Source organism: Pyrgilauda ruficollis, unplaced genomic scaffold, assembly GCF_017590135.1.
Source record: "Pyrgilauda ruficollis isolate IOZ18807 unplaced genomic scaffold, ASM1759013v1 scaffold57, whole genome shotgun sequence".
Taxonomy (NCBI): Eukaryota; Metazoa; Chordata; class Aves; order Passeriformes; family Passeridae; genus Pyrgilauda; species Pyrgilauda ruficollis.
Window position 1 is genome coordinate 3536139 of NW_024527377.1, and position 21067 is coordinate 3557205.

The 21067-nt window shown below is 40.7% G+C and overlaps 1 protein-coding gene across 1 annotated transcript; it reads right to left on the reverse strand.

Annotated features, from left to right (window-relative positions):
* Positions 1-1304: 1304 nt before the first annotated feature.
* GFPT2 (glutamine-fructose-6-phosphate transaminase 2) lies at positions 1305-18194 on the reverse strand. Its single transcript, XM_041482115.1, has 19 exons — positions 18154-18194; positions 13552-13659; positions 12860-12958; positions 12052-12177; positions 11423-11481; positions 10778-10912; positions 9309-9370; positions 8011-8090; positions 7617-7734; positions 6751-6914; positions 6127-6222; positions 5931-6028; positions 5467-5587; positions 5140-5297; positions 4895-5009; positions 4161-4288; positions 3348-3515; positions 2757-2918; positions 1305-2163 (listed from the first exon to the last, which is right to left on the reverse strand). The coding sequence occupies exons 1-19, from the start codon at positions 18158-18160 to the stop codon at positions 2119-2121; spliced, it is 2049 nt and encodes a 682-aa protein (XP_041338049.1). The 5' UTR covers positions 18161-18194; the 3' UTR covers positions 1305-2118.
* Between the last annotated feature and the right edge of the window lie 2873 nt (positions 18195-21067).

Consider the following 21067-nt stretch of genomic DNA (forward strand, 5'->3'; position numbering starts at 1 on the left):
CCATAGTCATGACGTCATTGCATGACGTCACGGGAGTTGTTGTGTCATTGCCTGACGTCAGCCTGTCACGATAGTCGTGATGTCACCTCACAGCAGTACCATGTCATGACGGGCTGTGGCGCCAGTCCTGCTGCCGGCTCCTCACAGCCTCGGCTGGCCGGGAGAAGCCCTCGGTGAGGCAAACACCCGCCCTGGAAGGAGGCCCCACAGCGGCACGGTGACATCACTCGGTGACATCACACAGTGACATCAGACAGTGGCCGCCTGCCACCATGGCACACCACAGCACTGCAGGCCCCAGCCCCTGGAGCCTGACAGCCCTCAGCTTTTCCACAGGGATGGCTCAGGAGGGAAGGGATTTATTCCCTCCCCGAGCTATTTTCAACCCCACACAAAAATCATACGCCTTCTCTCCATTACACACCCCCCGCCCTGACACGGGGACTGCTTGTTTTTAAAACAGGTGCTGCCTAAAAATAAACTCAATTTGCCACCTCTCCTAGGACTGATGAGAGCTTTCATTTCTGTGATTTCTGTTCTCACAGATGATTTTAGAAAAGTGCACCTGTAATTTTTTAATAAATCAATTTAATGTTGCATATAGACTAGGTTACCTCAATATGCCTTCATAGTTCACTTTTTAATATGAAGGGAATATTAATTCTAGATTAAGAGTAAAAGGGGCCTTCTTATCACTTAGCAAAACATGTTAGATACAGTGTTACATATTCTTGGCATTTAGGTCAGATTAGTATATTTTTTGTTATTTTGGTTCTATTATGTGGTTATAAAAAGTACTAGGGTGGTTTCCAGTAAGTAGGTCCTATTATAACAAGCTGGTGTAACACTTTCAAGCTCTTAACCCAAGTAAACATTCAAACACCTCCATTTAGAGCCAAGCCTGCAGAGGAATATCATAAACTTCACTAGTGAAGTATTTAGTAAATAAAATGCAGAAAAATTAAATCCTATGCTTTCTGGCCATTTGGAAATAAAAACCAAACAAATGAACAGAGAACTTCTTGTGTTATTTTCTTTTTTTTTTTTTTTTATTTTTTTATTTGTTATTTTTTTATTTGTTATTTATTATCTGCCTTATTTTGTTGCAGGTTTACAGGTTCTCCCCTACTGCAAGTTGGTTCAAAACTAGCAAAGTTTGCTTTTGCAAATATACATGGTACTAAAATAGGACTTTCTTCAGACCTGAGATAGAAGTAATCAAGGTAAAAAAAAAAAAAAAAAACCAACAAAAATGAAACAAATAAAAACCCAAACAAGCACACACAAAAAACCAAACCACAAAATAAGAATTATATAATCTTTTAATTGCATTGTCATTTCATTGTACCCTCTTCAAACAAAAATATCACTTGAAAGACATCCAGTTCCCCTATTCTGTTGCACTATACATGTTATGCAAATAAGAGCTGGGGTGGCATACAAAACAAATGTCATTCTGGCTTTTCAAAACAGTTAAAAGAAGCAGAAATTGAAAACATAGCTGGGAATTTACAGCCACTGAAGAACTTTGCAAATGACTGTTTAAATATGAAACACAGATGCAATGGGGGAAGGGAAGCTGGGAAAGAAGAGGGGACAACAAATTTCCAGTTTGAGGCTGAAGGAGGAAAATCCCTATCAACTGTACAGAAGTATCAACACGCTCAGTATTTACATTCTGAGCATTACCAATGTTACAGATAAGCAGTGTACTAAAAAAAATAACTTAAAAAAAGCTATACAAATTGTACTCATAAATACTATATCTTTGAAACTAGTTATGTAGTGTAGGCTAAAAAAAGTTCACAGTTACTCTGGAGAGAGCTGTATATATATATATATTGCACAGTAAAAAAGTTCATTCAGTATACTATGTGTAAACAATTTTTATCTTCTTTGGTAATTTCAGGACTTGGAGGAGTATTTGCTGTGAGCAAAAGCACTTGGGTACAAGGCACATCGAAAGCTTTTAAAGCTGCAAGATAATTCCTTCTGACACTTTCCAGTTAGCACTATCATTCTTTTTAGAAAAAAACATTTACCTATCAATTCAGAACAACACATTCTACAAGTATAACTCAGAGGTCTGGTGACAAAGGCATCAGCTGTTCTTGGCTGTTACTCTACAGTAACAGATTTGGCCAAATTTCTTGGAAAGTCCACCTAGAATGAAGAGACAGGCTTTCAGTACGACAGAGGAATACTGACATTCTGCATTTGACAGTTCATTTAGTGTGCTTTTTCTGACTTCCTAATGAGTTCTGCTTGATTCTAGGCACATTAACACACACAACAGGCTATAGATCTGCAGATAATGACTTTCAGCTGAATTCATTTGTGCTTCCAAAACCCTCCTAACAAATACATATTTGTTTTGCACAGGATACCTTTTCAAAGCAGTCATCATTGTCAAACTGACACATCAACAAACGAAGGTGTACAAAGCACTGACCTATTTTAAAGTACAATATCACATTTCAAGATTAGGTTCTCTGAAAAAGTCCCATTTGCACTCTTAACTAACCAAACAGCAAAAGAGCTTTATATTTTTTTAGAAGGATACTAATTAAAAATACAAAACTGAAAAATTGGCACTGAAATGTTACCTCTATAATCACACTCACTATGAGATTGACTAGTTATTTTCATAGCTAATGAATCTTAGATATGCCATATAATTGGGTTTCTCACTTTACACTGGTAGGAGGAAGTTCAAAACTGCATTAAAAGGAGTGTTAAATATAGAAAACACTTACATCATATCCTCTGAGAACAGCCAGGTGAAATGAAAGTAACTGAAGAGGAATGACACTCAACACTCCTTGCAGGCAGTCAACTGTATGAGGCAGCTCAATGGTTTTGTAGGCAAATTTTGAGCTTTCAGTGTCTTCTTTAGAACACAGAATGATTGGACGACCCTGAAAATAAATTTTTGCATTGTTAAGTGAAGAGGTAGCCTAGAACTGCTTTGAAGTATTGTTCACAGCATGCCTGTATGTGTTTGAAGACACTCAAGTAGCTAACAAAGGCAACGCCAGTCTTGCATAATGGCTCTTTACTTTCACTATATTGTAAGATTTGAATGTTTTCACCCTGTACAGTTTTAACATTGTTCCATTTGCTTCAAAACAGAAAGACCCCAAAACAAACAAGCCATATGAAAGCACTTTTTACTGCTGATTTTAACCTGTAATAACAACCTCCAATGCAGATGTAGCATCTTATTTGCAACTTAATTAACAATAACCAGCAGTACATCCCTTTCCAGGTGCACGGTCAGCAGCAGTGCAGTGTGCACAATCTCTTTTCCTATGACACAGGGGAAGTTAATTCGTTGAACACTGTACCTGCCGAGCAGTGACCTGTTGCAGAGCATTCTGGCACTTGGTGAAACAAGGATCCTTCATGATCACCATGATAACAGGCATTTGTTTATCTATTAGGGCCAAGGGCCCATGTTTCAGCTCACCAGCCAGGATACCTTCCGAGTGCATATAGGTGATTTCTTTTATTTTCTAAAAAAAAAAAAAAAGGAAATGCCTCAAGTTATTACTAAATCAGCTGAGAAGCAACAGCCGCAAGAATCAAAACACCAAGGCTGTACATCTGCCACTTAAATACATGTACCTGGTATCAAGTATTAGTGAAAACACATGGGTGGCTGCTGGGATTTCTAGCAGGCTGTGGGCAGCAGAGCTCGCCCATGTACACGGAGTAACCAACAGGAATTTTAGGAACCAAACACCCAGCACAATCTCGGCTACTGCAGTCTACCTTTAACACAAACTCCTCTGAGTGATGGGTATGTGCCCATTTTATCAGGATGTTCATAACATAATTAATGGCTTTTATGCATGAGCATCTCTTCTCAACATCAGCACATTGTGGTTTTCTGATGTTGTTTTCAAATGGGTCAGCAACTTAAATTGTTAGTTTCTTGGTTTTAAATAGACTGATTAAAAACTGTGTTTATTTTGTGAAAGAAACAAGAAAGTGGTATCAATCCAGGTTCACCTTATGTATGTGTTTAAATGCTTCTAGTTATAAATAGTTTTATTGCAGTAGAATTAAATTGTAATTAAATATTAGAAATAAACTATGTTGCAGAAGCCACAAAATATCATTTTAAATAATATCAAAGAATATAGAGAAGTTCCTACCAAAGCCCCTTCCAGACACGTGGCATAATTATACCCCCGGCCCATAACCAGCAATGATCTCTGTTTGTACAGTTCAAGAGCCAAATCATGTATCTTCTCATCCAAGGACAAGACTTCTTTAATCATTTCTATTGAGGCACAGGAAAAAAAAAAATCAATTTTTTTTAAACTGGAAAAAATAGTTCATTTGTACTAGAATGTTCTAATTATCTAAAAGAACAAATACACTTAATGCAATTCAACCATTAACTTAGCAATTTGGACTGCAGTTTAAGGATATTTTCTTCCAGCCTTACTTACAGTAATAAATTTAAAACAACTATTGGTTGAAGCAGTGCTCATATATCCCATTTGAATCTCTAAAGGAAGTAGTGAAATATCCATTTAAAATCACCTTGAATTAGTTTCATTTTATCTATCCTGATTTAAAGTGGGAGGTTTTAGAAATTTCAAACCATGAATTTAGGAGATCAAGTAATATGTCTCATACAAAACTACCTTATTGTAATTAGAAAACCCAACCCATGAAAATTCCGATCTTCCTGCCAAGTTTCTTGGAAGGGCACTTGTAAAACTGGCAAACAGTGCAGAAATGAACAGTCCATTTTTCTCATATTGTTTGCCTTTCAGGATGAGGGGGAGAGTGAAACTTAAATGAGAAAGAAATATCCCTGAGTAGTATTTTATGCTGGCAACATCCCCTATACCTCCTCAAACCCAAAATATCAATATACCTGGCAATGATTTTAGTCCACTTATAATTTCCTGTCTCCTTTTCTGCAAGGAAATTCTGTCTTCAGACATCATTAGGCCAAACATTACAAGAGACACGAATTGGCTGGTATAGGCCTGGAGACATAACAAAAACATTTAGCAGCTAATTCTGCAGAGAGTGAATATGATCTCAGTTTGAAGTGCTGCAATTAAAATTTGAGTTGTATTCCACAGGACTGAAAGTCAAACCCTGAACAGCAATTACCTTTGTGCTTGCCACACCAATCTCAGGCCCTGCATTGATGTGCACACCACAGTCAGTCTCCCTGGATATTGAACTTCCAACTGTGTTTGTGATGCCAACTGTCAGAGCACGGCGTTCTTTACAATACCTCAAGGCCATGAGTGTATCTGCAGTTTCACCTGGAAAACATTCACACCTTCACTTCAGGTTGGCAGAGGATAATAATGATTCCCAAAATGCATCAAAGTCTAGACAAGTGTGTTCTAAATAAATGTACCCACACTTACATAATGCAAAGTGCGATGGAAAGCAATCTTAGAGCAGTCACTCACAGCAAATGCAGCTCACCTGACTGGCTTATAAAAAAGCACACATCATCCCTGAATACAGGTGTGTTTCTATCCAGGAAGTCACTGGCAAGTTCCACCATCACTGGTAATTCAGTTAATTCTTCCAGGACTTGGCGAGTCTGTATTCAAGCAGAACACAGTATTTGTTAATATTGCCACCCACTAACATTTGGACATTTGACAAATCAGAGAAAATCTAAATGAATTCTTATTAGAAAAGCTGGTAATTACAGCTCACCAGAGCTTTAAAAGCCAAGGTGGAAAAAGTTAACTTCTAGCATGGTTATTAATGGCATTGAAGCATTAATAAAGAATGTGGCACTAAGGAAAGCTAAATAAAAGGGGGAGATCCCTCAAAGAAAGACAAAGTCTGAGATAGAAGAAAAAGCAGATGAAAAGCTGTTGTCTGAAACCCCAGCAAAGTAAGTTATAAATGCATTTCAAGCAAGGTTGGGAACATACAGCCACTGCAGCGTGGTAACTGGTCCCACAGCCAATAATGATCAGTCTTCGGCATCTTCTGATTTCTTTCAAATGATCCTTCAGCCCCCCCAGCAAAACTGCAAACAAATAAATACACAATGGTGGTTTTCATTTTCTAGATAGGATATTTACAAATTTCAAACTTAGTGCAGTTTGAAGGACTGTTCTCCTTTACCTGTGCTGCTCTCAAAATTCACCCTGCCTCTCATTGTGTTGACAACTGATTCTGGTTGTTCAAAAATTTCCTTTTGCATGAAGGCACTGAAGTTACCTGTTTATAAAAACATGACATGGCAAAGCTTAGATTTGTTATTTTAAGTCTATTCCAGTTACAAAGAGAACTTTTAAGACTAACTTGACTGTGTTAGCCTAAATAAAAGCTTATAATAGGCAAGAAGAAAGGAAGGATGGATAGGTCACTTTATTTGGTTGGTTCTATTTCCCAATACTAACAAGGCAAATAAATTCTTTCATAAGGAAACATCTGTGCTCCCCTTCAATTCCTAATTTATAGTCAAACTTTGCCAACAACTACAACATGTTAACATTAGTTACATTTTCACTAGATACTGAAATGAATAGAAGTATCTATGACTTTTCCAAATCTAAAATGGATAGGGTCCCAGACTGCCCATTCTCTCTTGGTCTCAAAACTTGGAATTGTCAGCTCCCAGTACAAACAGCTTGAATAAAATGTAATTGTCACAACAAACTAGCAGTTTGCTGCCTCAATTACTACACAAACAGTGTCGTAAAAATCCATCTTTGATGATACGCATTTACAGATGTTTCAACCCACCCTTCATGATTTGCTGCAATTCCATCTGCAAGGTCTGGATGGCCCGGGAAGGATCATCACTAGCTGAACGCTCCAGACGGTGAATCGAGAGCTTCCCGTCAGTTACAGCTGCAATGTCATCATCTTCTAAGAAAATCACTCTGTTGGTGTGCTCAATGATGGCACTACAGAGAGAAAAACAAGCAAGACAAACCTGACACGTCAGAGTTGGTAATAGCAAAGCAATTAAATATGCCACAAGAGCACTTCCAACACTGCTTCTCTCTTCCTTTTGGACCTAACTGCAGACAGAGCCATCCTAAAGGCAATGGCTCCATCTGCTGCTCCTCCTGCACTCTCACAGCAACCCACAGCAGGAGGCTCAGCAGCCACTGCATCCTTTCCTGCTGGTCTGAAATGCCTCCCAGTGTCCTTGATGGCTCCTGCTAAGGTCCCGCTCATGTTTCCAAGATAAATGTGTGCCTGATGTCCAGGTTCCTGCCCAGTTTGGAACCACACTACTATTTTCTTCCTCCAATATCTGACTTGAAAACATCACAACCCCGACTAACCTATAGTCTGCCCAAATGCTCAGCTGATGAGTGTCCATTTGTACCCAAATTACTTTCCTACACTGGATATATTTCACCTAGAGGTCAGCAACTGGCAGATATTGCACTTGTGAAAGTTTGTCAGCAGCATCTGAACTGCAAACATTTTTCAAGCACCTGAGCCTGGGGGCTTTCTGATGTCACCTGGATTAAAAGCTCTTCTTTCAGAAAGCCATTGTACAAGAGCAAGGCAGCTTAAATTTCCAGAACTATCTAGCTATCTCATTTTTAAACAAAAAACCAATATTTTCAGCAAAGTTGAAGTATTTTTACTACCTTGCGTCTGAAGCAAAGAAGAATTCTACTGCCTTATCCCCAACAGCATGAAGGCAGGTTGAGCTATCCAGTCTTTTCACTTGGGAGTTGCAGATGTTCTTCACATTCTCAATGTTGCCTATTAAAGAAATGAGACATTTCAAATGCAAACCCAGTTCTGTTCAGTTAAGATTACAGACTGTACAGGTTTAGGGTATCACAGTTACAGAAATAGGTTGGGGCATGGGACTTTCTGAACTACACATTCAGTAGTATAAAAATATCCCCAGCCAAAAGTTATTTGGGGCATCAGCTGGTAGTTTTATGGTACAAAACCCAATTAACCTAATTTCTAATCATAAAGTAACAGCAATTTTAGTTCTTAAAAATAATGTATTTTGATTTATCAACTTACATGTTCTATATAAAACTGGAATCTGTTCAGTTGAGAGTTTGTACTTGCTTCTAACCCCAATGAGCAAAGGACTCCCTCTCCTAGAGAAAGGAAAACACTCAAGTTTATAAAGAGAAATGTGCATACAAAGAAGTTACCAGACATTGGTGAAGCTGAAAAGACAATATCCCATCTAGCTTCCTAAACAGGAAGAGCCTCCTTCAACCATGATCCTAAGGTCATTACATGGCAGGAGTTATATAACATATAATATTATAATATATGTATTGGTTCTTCTTAAGATTCACCAAATATTATTATATAAGTAATTACCATGTGCCATGGTGATTCTTTACCTGTAAACTACATCCAGGTAGAGGAAAATGTATATGAACCAGCTGTTTTCTTTGCAGTAATCAGAAAACGTCTTAGTACAGGGACCAATTTGAACAAAATCTTACTTTGCCTTTAAAGTGAGACAACAGTAAGCTCCTGTGCTCTTTAGAATTGAAGTGCTGTTACACTCCTTAGCCTTCCAAACTCAGAAACATCAACCATCCCTACTGCACCTCTGAAACTGTAGAATATTAAGACATTTTTTTAATTATATGGGTTACATGTCACTGAAGACCTTATTAAAAAAATATCACAGGAATAAAAGAACAAGTCACACTCAGATTACAAGATTAGCTTCTCTTAAATCCCTAGCCCTAAAAACCCAAACCTGAACCACATATAGAATAGCTCATTTCAGAAGATGTTCTCCAGTTGGAGTGATGATACAGCTGGCTTTTTCAAAATTTTAATGCAGTCTTATTTTAGACCACCGAAGCAATGGGCTTTTGGGCTGTAATATAAAACAGTCTTTATTCCCATCACTTGCTATTTTGATCACTTGCTATGTCACTTGCTATTTTAATATCTTTACATTTCCTGAAAGTTGTTTTTCAAGTCATAAATAAAAGCAGAACTTACACAGAAAGACACCATCAATGCTGTGACAGCTATAGAACTCTATTTGTATAACCTGTTACTATGATGGTCTTTCAGCCAACATGAATGTACTTATCTCAGTCTTTACTCAATGGGAACTAAAACTGAACAATATCCCTTCCCTCTCCTCTTTTTGACATCGGGAAAAAATTAGCATGCTCTTAACACAAATTTAGAAACACAAGATACATTGAGATTCTTTATTGACTCACTCATTTTGGTTAATTAAGCACTTTAAACATCAATATTTTAGTATCTTTAAGAGGCTGGCTTTTTTTTAACCTAATAAAAAGCATGCATTATGTATAAAATGGACTTTTACTAACCTGGTAGCAACTGCTTCACCTGGGTAATGGATGCTCTTGAAAACCAATGCAAAAGCACCTTCCTGGAAACCATGAATACAAAGGAGAGAAAAAAAAAAAAGATCCTAAACAACTTATCTCAAATAGTTGCATCTCATTAAACTGGGGCCCCTCTCTGAAGAGGCACTGAAGGAGCTGCTATCAGGAGTCTCTTCCTGGAGGGCAGACTGCACCTTTAAAGGAATTGGCCATGGAGAAGAGCAAGCTGACATGCACATTAATGGTGCAACAGCTAAAAGATCAGGAAGTGAACACTTAGCCTCTCTTTATAAATAAAAACATTAATCTTGAATGCAAAGGTTATGAAAATGTCAGAGATGCTACTCATAATCAACATGAAGATTGTTAGACATTTACTTTCAGTAAGACCTTCAATCAGAATTTTACTTGCAGTGCATTACTATGCAGTTTCAACTAAAAACCTGGAGTTACTATTTCTAGTTCAAGCAGCAAATTCTCATTAATGTATTTCAAAAACAAAACACAAAAAAATCCACAACACCAGAAAAAAACCCCAGAAACAACTGTACAGTACTAACACAGCTGGCAAACTCCTGGAGGAGGATTCCCAAAGCAGGAGCCAAGGCCCCCCACCCTGCCAGCAGGACAGAGATGGTGACATTCATTCCCTCCTCTCCCAGGGCTCCACTCAGAGCACTCTGCCCCTGTTCTGGGTCAGGTGAAGCCTCCCTTCCCCTCAGCTCTGGGGCTGCTCCCTCTTGACCCACACAGGCCTTGCCTTGGTGTGGATTCCAGCCCTGCTGCAAGGAATCCTACAGAGCTGCTTTAAAGAGGAGACGGGAGGTGAAAAGAGCGTCAGAAACTGCAGGAAGGGGAGGGAAAACATCTGCCCGGAGACTGGGGGAGGAAACAAAGCCAGCTTTCTCCAAGTTTGCAATGCATCTATCAAAGTTTTTAAGCATTCACATACTGAGTAACAGTAGATTCCCACTTCACAGTTTGGAAACCAGTCCAGCTTGTTAGATCTATTTCCAAATAGGAGAGCCAAGGCATTGGCCAAACTTGAATCACAGCAGTGTTTCAACACGATCAGAATAACCTTTAGGAACACACTGCCATTTATGAGAGATTTTGACCCCCAGAGGCTCCTATTACTTTTTTTAAGTTAAACTCCTTCATTAAAAAGCTGTGTTAACTTCTTGCTAAAAACAAAACAAGACAAAAAACTCAAAAAACTAAATCCGCTGCTACTGCAATTTAAAGATTTAACAGTAAAAAGTCTTTGAAGTCTCCAAAATTTTAATCTCATTTCTTGGTCTATTAAGTATTATTTAGAAGCCTAAAAGTGTTATTTGCAGCACCTTCTAAGAACTCCTGCAGAGGATCTAAATGCATAAGGCAGAGTGCTAAGGAACCCCAAAAATAGCTTATACTGTTGTACAGGGGAAAAAAAGTAATTTCCCACTTACCAGCTGTTGAATAACTCTCTCTACCAAGGCTGAAAAACTGGTGTCTTCACTCTCTCTGTTGTCATACATGTATTTGATCAATTTGGGGATTGTTTCTGTATCTGTTTCAGATTCAAATTCATATCCTTTGCTCTCCTGAAATATCATATAGAAGAGTAAAATTGTGTCCATCCTCAGGCAGCAAACACTGAAGAGCCTCTCAGCTGCCTCCCACCAGAAACTGCAGTCAGAGCTTGGAGCACTGCATTGGACCAGTGCATATAAATCACTATAGATAAAATACAAGGACTTATCATATCACAGATACTCTTTGGGAAATACTGGAATAAGACACACAGTAAGACTTGTTTGGCATCTGTCAAGCACCAAGAGACAGGAGGGAGCCCACTCCACACACCCTCTCAGAGAATCTCAGCACAAACTGCTGATAACTCTGCTCATAAATACTCTGCATTTAGGATCACAGGAACATGTTGCACTTCACCAGCTCCTGAGTATCGTTATTAGGCAGACCCGTTCACACAGTTTTTTTATAGATGATATCAAGAAACTTGAATTCATGCTCCACTGAAGTCATGAACGACCTGATGGTATTTGGGAGACTATTAACTTTCTAGTTTTAGAATTGAGTTGCCACAGACTCACCAGAAATTTTCTCAGGTCCTTATAGTTTGTGATGATTCCATTATGGATGACAACAAATTCTAAGAGAAAAAAAAATACATATATAGATATATTCATGAGCAACAAAAAATTAAGATACTTAATTCAGAACACAAAATTACAAGGGGAAAAAAAGCTTAGAAGTACACTTGAAACCACCTGCTATAGCTTTCAGTTTATCACAACATGGACAACTGCAAGCAGAAGCTTACAAATTCTGAAAGTATACAAAGGCAGTTCCAAATTACTGAGAGGGTTCTAAACTACACTTAGTAGAGCACCAAGCCATCTCAAATAAAGAATGATATGAAATCTCCCTTTTCTGGACCAGGCAATATTGACACATTCATATTTTCAGTCTTACCTTTCAAAACAAGAATGTTGTACTTCAATTAACTTGCAATTTTCAGAGAACAGATGTCATTAATTTTTAGTGTTACTTTAGCCTGAGAAGAGGCTATTTGATTTGAAAAATGTCTGAGCTAAATGGAATGGCAACAGCTTAGCCCTACTATAAAAAATAGATACCATAACAATAGTAAGAACATTTGTGTTCTGTGGATTGAATTATTTCACATTTGTGTGGTTCAAGTGCTGCAGAGATTACGTACCATTCCTTTTATCTGATCTCTGAGGGTGACTGTTTATTGCACTTGGTACTCCGTGCGTCGCCCAGCGAGTATGAGCAATTCCAAAATGTGTTTCAAAATCGGTTTTTGAATCCAGGTCATCTTGTTCTATACAGGAGAAATTTAGTTTACTGAATAATTAATATTGTCTCTCTCTCTCACACGCACACAATTAGTAAAACACAAAGACAATTCCTACAGGCAAAAATCTAAAAGCTATCTTCTGGGGTTTTTTTTTAACCATTTGCTTTCTTGACATTATACTTCTGAAAGTTCAAGCTACTGTGGTTAAAACCTTGTTTTCCAAGATAGGAGCATTTTTAGCCAATACTAACAGACAGGCTAACAGACCCCATTACTACAAATTATAATGTAAACGTATTAAAACACAGCTTCAGGCTTTCACAGATGGAAGCACTGCATAAAGCAGATTGTGATGACAGCCAGCTGCTTAAATGGTCATAAATTCTGTCAGAGTGCATGTTTCAGCATTTCAGCCATGCAGCACAGAAATCACATGAGCAAAGAGCCAAAGGAGCCCAGGTTTTGGACAAAGGAGCAACCAAAAGAAGGGAGAATAGACTGACAATTCCACAGTGCTAGATCTGAAGATCAGCTTGCCTTTTAAGTGCAGATTTGAGGGGCACAAAAAATTCAGCTGCTTGGATTTCCCAATGCAGTTATTGCTGATGCAAAATCATAACTGCAATTTTATGGTCTGACTTTCTGCTGAGATGCAGATAGTATCTGACTGGGAGGCCAAAGTAAAGGGGTCATTTTTAACACTTACTGTACAACTCTTCTTCCAGGGCCTTTACTTTTCCTCTTTTCTTAACCAGTTTGATGAATCTTTCTTTATCTTCATTATTATTTCCATCAATTGCCACTCCTACAGCACAGGACACAGTCATACGTGTTATTTAAAGCATGAAATACACTAGAATGAGGAAAAGGCTGAGAAAATACACACAGGCACACACCACTGAAATCAATATTTTTATTGTTGTTGCTAGACCTGTGCATGTTCAAATGAAACCACATTAAGTCTATATCCACTGCACAGATTAAAACATACATGAGCCATCTCAAATTGTATTTGACAACAGAATGAAATATTTTGCCTATGAAATGAGCCAACTCAAATTTAAGACAAGTTTAATCTTCCCCATCCTTCACTGTGGTTCACATTCACAAAAAAGGCTGAGGTACAAACTACACGGCCCTTTATAGAGAACTTTTTCCACACCCTGTTTGTCTTGCTTACATGTACTAATCTCAACCATCTAATTACAGAGCTAAACACCCAATTTTAAGTCCTGAGGAAAGCTGTAGCACTCCAAGAATCAAGCTAATTAGTTCTGATCTGTTAATCTGTAGAATAAAGAAAGAAAAAATCCAAGAGGCTAGACACTGAAAGTACCCAAAAAAGTAATGGAATGAGCTATTGGTTGCTAAAATTAATCTGTTGAGTTGGTTACATACCTGCAGAGTCATAGCCTCTGTATTCCAGTCTCTGTAATCCTTTTATCAGGGTTTCATATATTTCCTTCCTAGTGCGAGGCACTCTGTAGTTTAGATAAGCAAAAATTCCTGTTTAAGGAGAAAGGGGGAAGGAGGGGGGAAAAGAAGCAAAGAGGTTATTTTAAAAATTTGCATCACTTCAGACTCAATTTAAAACTCTTTCAGACTAGTGTCAGGGAGAAGTCCTAGGGGCACCCAACCTCCCATTTAGTACAATTCCTTCTAATGCATTTTGAAATGGAAAGAATTCAAGTACAATAAAGGACTCAGAAGCCAAATTTCAACACATAACACAAACTTTACTGGCGAGTTTCACTCTCCTCATGTTACCCACCAAGAGTTAAACAGTTAGGAGAGGTTAAAAAAACTCTACTTTTCACGAAAACCACAGCTGAAAATGGGAACATTGTGATCTATTTCATATCCAGGCATTCAAAGAAGGAATATATTCACCAGTACTAACACAAGGAGACTTTTGTAATCCAAGTCATGGCCTTAAATACCCATGGGTAGGTACGAGGCACAACATCTATTTCTGAAAGGCTCCAGCTTAATCCCGCATGCATCAGCCACTTCAGCAGAAAGAGAATGGAGAAGCAAACACGAGGAAAGGGCAGAAGTCAATAGGGTAGGACAACAAAGGAAAGAATCAGAAGGTACCAAACGGGGTCACGCACAACACGAGCGCTCCCCCTGCGCTGCCTGAGCACAATCCAAAGGCAGGCGGGCACGAGAGCCCGTGCGTGCCCCTGCCAGCGCCCCGGGGCACCGCAGCGAGCCCCGAATCACTCCCTGATCCCTCTCCTCCTGAATACACCAGTCATCGACCAAGAAAAGGCTTCTTTTTTCAGCTGGGGCTTGGTTCCCTCACCCTAATTTTTTTTTTTTAAAGTACACAGGTATTTTTTTTATTAGAAGGGCGTTGGGGATGTTGTTTTATCTTTAGAAAAGGTGTAATAAAAGAGTCACCTGCAAAGAAAAACACAGCCATTCCTTTTCTCTGCCTACTGCTCTTCCTGCGACTCTGGTATTTATATGGATACATTAGGGCCTTTTATTAACTCTTGCAAATCTGTACCCCAATAAAACAAAAACAACTAATTTCGCTGTTTCAACAGTTTCTCCGAGTAACAAGTCAGGACTGGAGACTACAGTGAGAAAAAAAACCCCAGACTTTAAGAGCTCTACAGATAAGCAGTTCAGACAAGTGTTTTAGATAGAGAAAGCCTTTGTTTGAAATTTAACACCCTCTTCCCCCTCAATTAAGGCTTTTGAACTGTAAATGGCCATAGTGAAGAAGCTGTTATAATGATACACCAATAAATCTCCCTAACAAATATTACTGTGAATTTGGTTGCTCCATTGGTTTATAAGACATTAATACTGTTGATTTGACAGTGAGACAAAGAGAGTATTACATGTGCCTCTGAATTTATTTTGGAAAGATTAAAGGGTGGATAATACTTTGCTGCTTCAGAAGTGAGATTTATGAGGAGCTCAGACTAATTATTTCTAGCGCATCCAACATTAACGGAGACATTAAGACAATAGTTGCATTTAAGGAGGTATTTGGGAATTTGAACTGCTTAATACTGTTCTTCATGGATGCTTTGAAAAATAATGCCTCTGGTTATAAGCAGTCACTTCAGACTGAGAGCCTGTTGATCATTTTTCCAGACAGATATTTACCGTTCTCTGGCACTAACCACGAACCTCAAAAGCAGCATTCTTCAATTTCTTCAATACGAATTTCTCAACATCATTCCAAAACATTGCCACACCTCATTTCAGATCCAGCTCTACTTTCTAGGCCAGATTTCACAATGAATTTAAGCCTCAACATCCTTGTATGTTCCATGTGGCATCTTTCACTACACGGAGCTCCAGGAAGAACCTTCCTCTGGGGCCATCCTTACAATGCTACCAGTGTGCTGCATTTGTTAAAAAGATCCTTGTTTCCAGGGAATTGGAGCTGCACTTCCACACACGTGCATTAGAAGATGCAGAAGTCACCAAAGGCCATTTAAAATGAAAACAATAGCTGCAGCCTGACTTCAAAGAACATGTTATAAACTCTTCCAGTTAAGGGAAATAAATCTTACTCTAAGCACTGAGAGTAACACTTTCTCTAGTACATGTCTGTTTCACAATTTATCCACTCACGTATTTTTTCCTCCTCAGTCATCATTTTGGCCAGATTTAAAGCACATTACTCATGTAGAAACAACTTGTGATAAAGACTCCTTGTATCTTAATTCTTTCTGGAAGCACACTAGTATGACTGAATCTCAGTTGAATCATCTTATGATAAGAGTTTTGTGATGCACACAAGCTCCTTTATGATGGCCTCCCCAAGGTATTAGATGCCATTTCCAGATCTTGCTTCCTTAAGAAGACTCAAAAACATAAAATCCAGGAAAAGCACCCAAGAAGTGTTTTACTAGGACATTGTCCTCTTGATCTGAATGTTAAATCTAGTTTATAACTTTCCATAATCACAGTTTGCTTAGAAGGATGAACTAGGTCAATCGTCTATGGCTTATCTTTAGAAGCAGATGCTAAAAACAGAAAGAGAAGGTTGCTAAAACATAACTAAAACCAGCTTCAATCATGTGCAGACACTGAAAGCAAGGCTCTCCCTTTGCATGTATATCAAGACTTCAGAGCTTCCCCTTTCAGGATTACAAGCAGAGAGAGCATCAGAAGAAGGAAAAATAAATTGAGTATTTTCTGTGGGAAAATTCCACAAGAACTCTTGCAATTGCAAGACTTCACCAAAATCAGGAAGGGGGCAGCCTATACTTGAAGTTTGAACGAAATTATTTACTTTTTGAAAAATAAAAGGATACCCCTAAGCACATTGTTGATGCCAGAAACTTAGCTTTGAAAAAGTCTCAACTTCATATCCTGACGAAACTAACTTTGATTTAAAAGAGGTCATCAGTTTAAGTGCATCTTGACTGTTTTTTAAACCCTGAATACTTTTGCTTGAATACTTTGGCTATACTGCCTTACATGTGAGAATGATAACATCTTGACTTTGCTTCCTTACGAGCATGTTTATAGCAGAATTTATGACCTGTGTATTTTCAAAACATAAACCAAGGGCTATAAATCTTCACATGCTACCTGAAGCCAAAGAAAACAAAATAGAGTCCATTATCAGCACTTAAACCTGGAAAGATATGAAAAAATAAAAACAACAACAAAGAAGTAATTTCAAAACTGCTGGTTGCAATCACTAGAACTCCAACACTCCCTACAGAGATCAGCATAGCAGGCTGAGGGATATCTTTCATGAAAACAAATGTAATATAAAAGGTTTCTAAATGCTGATGGGAAAAAACCTAGCTCAGTTCTCACTTACCCTTCATGAACTGCTGCTCTTTGCCATTTCGACCTGAGTCACTTGCTCCACCCCAAATTGGATGTTCTACCGAACCCCTTGAACACTGTTAACTTCCCTCACTTCCCAATCAATACACAGCCCAGACATGCAAAGTTTTTGATATCACCATTACGTGTCTCAGGGCTTGCCGTGGATACCCCAGGGTGGCTCAGGCGTTGAGCCAGGTCTCTCACCTGGAGGGGTTTTGTTTAGAAGGCACCGAGTTTGTCTCATTGATAGTGATCTGTCACGTAGGAGCTCACACAATAGGAGTTGAAACAATATCACCTCGTGTTCCAGTGAAAGAGGATTCCAGAGCTCCTTGCTCCTTCTGAGGTTACAATTAAAAAGGATGAGGAGGCAAGGAAAAGATACCTAATTCAGAAAGTACAATTCTGGGAGCAGTAACTCAATTCACTTTCAGTCTACATCCCACAAAAGAGGTTTTGTTGATGACGACTAAGAAGTACAAGTGCAAATTTTTCTATTTTCGTCAGACCTGAGAGGAGATGTCAGTGACAGATTGGCAAAGTTTCACCAAACTTTCCTCCATAACCAAATGCAATCGCGTTAGCAGCTTCCGAACCCACACTTTGATTTCCATCTGATCCGAAGCATATCTAAGCAATTGTGTACACGCTATAGGAATTATCTTTTCCATCTCATCTTTATTAGAAGAAAATGAGGTGAATAAACTCACAACCGCTAAGAATTAAGCTCCTTCACTGCCTTTGTTTGAAAACCACAAACTCTCCCTTATCGGTGCAGCTCGGAAGTGAGTCACGATTAATCAATCCCTAGTCCCGGATCGGGAAAGACAGAGCCCAGCGCATCCCGTGCATCCGAGGCAGCGGGACCAGGAGCAGAGGTGAACCAGGCAGCCCGGGCATCCCCGGGGCAGCCGGGCGGTGGGAACGGGACGACTTCCATCCCAACAAGACCCGAGACACGTCGCCAGGCACGGGGGGCTCGGGGAGGGAGGCACGGAACGGCGATCGCGTCTGCTCGGGAGAAGGGCCGGGCGGAGCGGCTTCACCTTCACCTGCCAGGCGCTCCCCGTCCTTCCCAGCCCCGAAAGGATGCAGCGGGGCCAGTCCCAGCGGCACCGCCGGGCTCGGGGACAAAGCCGCCCCTGTGCCTTGCTGGCCGGGCTCAGCCCGCGCTCCGTCACTCACCGCACATGGTGGCAGGCAGGCACGGTCCCTCCCGCTCCCGGCGAACGCGGCTGACGCCAGCCCGGGCCCGCCTGCGGCTCTTATGCTCCGGGTACGGGGCCGGGCCGGGCCGGCTCCGCCCGCCCCTGCCCGGGGCCCCGCGGGGGCACAGCCCAGGGAGGGGACAGAGCCCAGGGAGGGGACAGAGCCCAGGGAGGCAGAGCCAGGGAGGGGAGAGAGCCCAGGGAGGGGACAGAGCCCAGGGAGGGGACAGAGCCCAGGGAGGCAGAGCCCAGGGAGGGGATAGAGCCCAGAGAAGGGGCAGAGCCCAGGGAGGCAGAGCCAGGGAGGGGAGAGAGCCCAGAGAAGGGACGGAGCCCAGGGAGGGGACAGAGCCCAGGGAGGGGATAGAACCCAGGGAAGGGACGGAGCCCAGGGAGGACAGAGCCCAGGGAGGGATAGAGCCCATGGAGGGCAGAGCCTGGAGGGGATTGAGCCCAGGGAAGGAGCAGAGGCCAGGGAGGGGACAGAGCCCAGGGAGGCAGAGCCCATGGAGGGCAGAGCCCGGCGGGAGCAGAGCCCCGCGGGACGCGGCGGATCCCGCCCTGCCCGGCCCTGCCGAGCTCCTGTTCTCAGGAGTCACAGAGCCATTAAGCTCGGGGAAGACCTCCCAGATCACCAATCCAGCCTTTGACCGATCACACCTGGTCAAACAGAGCACTAAACGACACGTCCAATCAGTTCTTCAACACCTCCAGGGATGGGGACTCCACCACCTCCCGGGCAGCCTGTTCCAATGCTTGGCAATCCTTTCCTTGAAGAAATTCTACCTGGAGTCCGACTTCAACCTTCTCTGGCACAGCTCCAGGCTACATCGTCTGGTCATGTCAAGACAGGATGAATCCCATGGCCACCTCAGCCCTGCTCAGGGATTTTCCTGTCAGTAGTGACAGGAAGCCCAGAGAGACCTGGCTGTGTGATCATGGGCAGCACAAGGAGCAGTTTCTGTGCACCGATTCTGATTTTCCACCTCACGGTGCCATGAGGGAACAGGACAGGTCCATTTTGTCAGGAGCTCGTGGAGCTGGGCAGGGGAAGGTGTCCCCTGTCCTCCAAGGACTGACAGCCACACTCAGCAGCCAAGTGCGCCTGCACAGGCAGGACAGGAGCACCTGCTCCGAGCTGAACGTGCTCGCCAGGCTCACCCGAGGGACAGCTCCAACTCCTGCTCAGCCCCTGTAGTCTCTTCCATGTACTTGGCAAGGAAGAACTGCTCCAGGAGCCTTGTCCAGCTCTACCTCCTGGCCCAGGCTCTCTCCTGAGGGCAGGCACAAGGAGCAGCGGGGACACTGACGTGGGGTCAGGTCTGCATGGTCCCTGCAGAGCCTCGAGTTCTATCTTCTACAGGAACTCATCTCATCTCAGAGAGCTCCTCCAAACCAAAGGAATGAATGGGGGCTTTTAAAGCAACACACTTGGATTGACAGCATACACAGAACAGCTGAAACCATTATTTGAACAAACATGCCTTTTAAAAATACACAAAGTTTCATTAAATAGTTTCTTCTTCCTTATTAAAAAGTACCAAAATATTTTATAGACATGATCCTAGTTATCTCATAGAGTTCTTGAAATTCAAGTGCAAGGTGTCTTATTTAAGCTAGAATTTAATGACTCTTTCCCTCTTGCATTTATTTTGCAGGTCATTGTTTACCCAAAGTAGTGATTCCCTTAAACTTTGTCACTTTTTATTTGATGGAGAAGTTGAATGAAGGATAAAGATTGGTACATTAACATTTCAGTTACAAAAAAAAAAAAAAACCCTTTTGTGCCACTTTAAGAAACTTCATCTCAATTTTAAAGTAAAAAACTAGGTTTAAAATATTTTCTGGTCATAAATTTAAAAGTGTTTAAATTATCTTTAAAATTAGTTTTTAAAAAGGGATAAATTAAGTGAATGTTTCACTTAATGTTGGACACCTATGCACACTGTGCTCCTTAAAAACCAGTATTGTTTTCCTTCCCCCAGCCTCCCAGAATAAGACCAAACAGGCCCATGATTTGTCACCATGTCAGTCCCAGCTCTGTCACTGACCTGCCACGTGACATCACGCAAGTCATTTTGACACTCCATTCCAGTTTTTCTTCTCTGTTTAGGTAATTGCTCCTCCTCCAAAGTAACTTCTGATCTTGTTTCCCCCAGCCCAGCCTGAGTGAAGAGGGACATTCCTAATCACAGCTCTGTGTGTTAAGTAGCATTGCAATTTATATTAAATTATATACAATAAAGGAAAACTTATTATTTGCTCCTTGTGGAGCATTTTAACTAATGAGTGATGCAGACAGTAGGAAAGAAACACTTTTTTTTGACATCACTGCAATGCTAATTGCCAAAGATCACGAGTTAGAGCCCGAAATTCCACTCATGCAAGACATTTCATGTTTCCATGTGACATTCCCAGGGAGAAAACTAAATAAAATGAGATTCAGCTGCTAGGAAGAACTGCATTAATTAGTGGTTAATGCATCACCTTGATAACTTATCAGTCAACACTTCCCAAAGGCATCTGTCTGATGCCATTTGGCTTTTTCATAACTTTTTGGAAGTGCATTAGACAGTACACTAATTCTTTTTTGCTAGTGGGTTTGCTCGGCTTGAAGGACACATTTTACAGCACTCAGATGAGATGATCAAACTGATCTCATCTCACAACTTCTTAAACTCTAAACACCAAAATATTTTGAAGTATCACCTACTGTATTCAACATAATAAGGATCCAGAAATTCTGCCATACTCTGGAAAAGTGCTTTTCTCACAAGACCATTGAAAAACCCAAACCAAAACAGAGCAGTTTTGACAGACAGTTTGCAAATTGAAGGTTGCAATTTTCCTGTCACAAGAGACAGGCAACTGATGAGCAATAAGGAGGTCAA

What these genes read in the sequence shown, in the direction of transcription:
- GFPT2 (XM_041482115.1), bottom strand. An exon ending in GAGATCAGATAAAAGGAATG is followed by an intron (nt 11,482 to 12,051) that starts GTACGTAATCTC and finishes TTTTTCTCTTAG; the next exon opens with AATTTGTTGTCATCCATAAT. An exon ending in AGAGAGTTATTCAACAGCTG is followed by an intron (nt 9,371 to 10,777) that starts GTAAGTGGGAAA and finishes CATGGTTTCCAG; the next exon opens with GAAGGTGCTTTTGCATTGGT.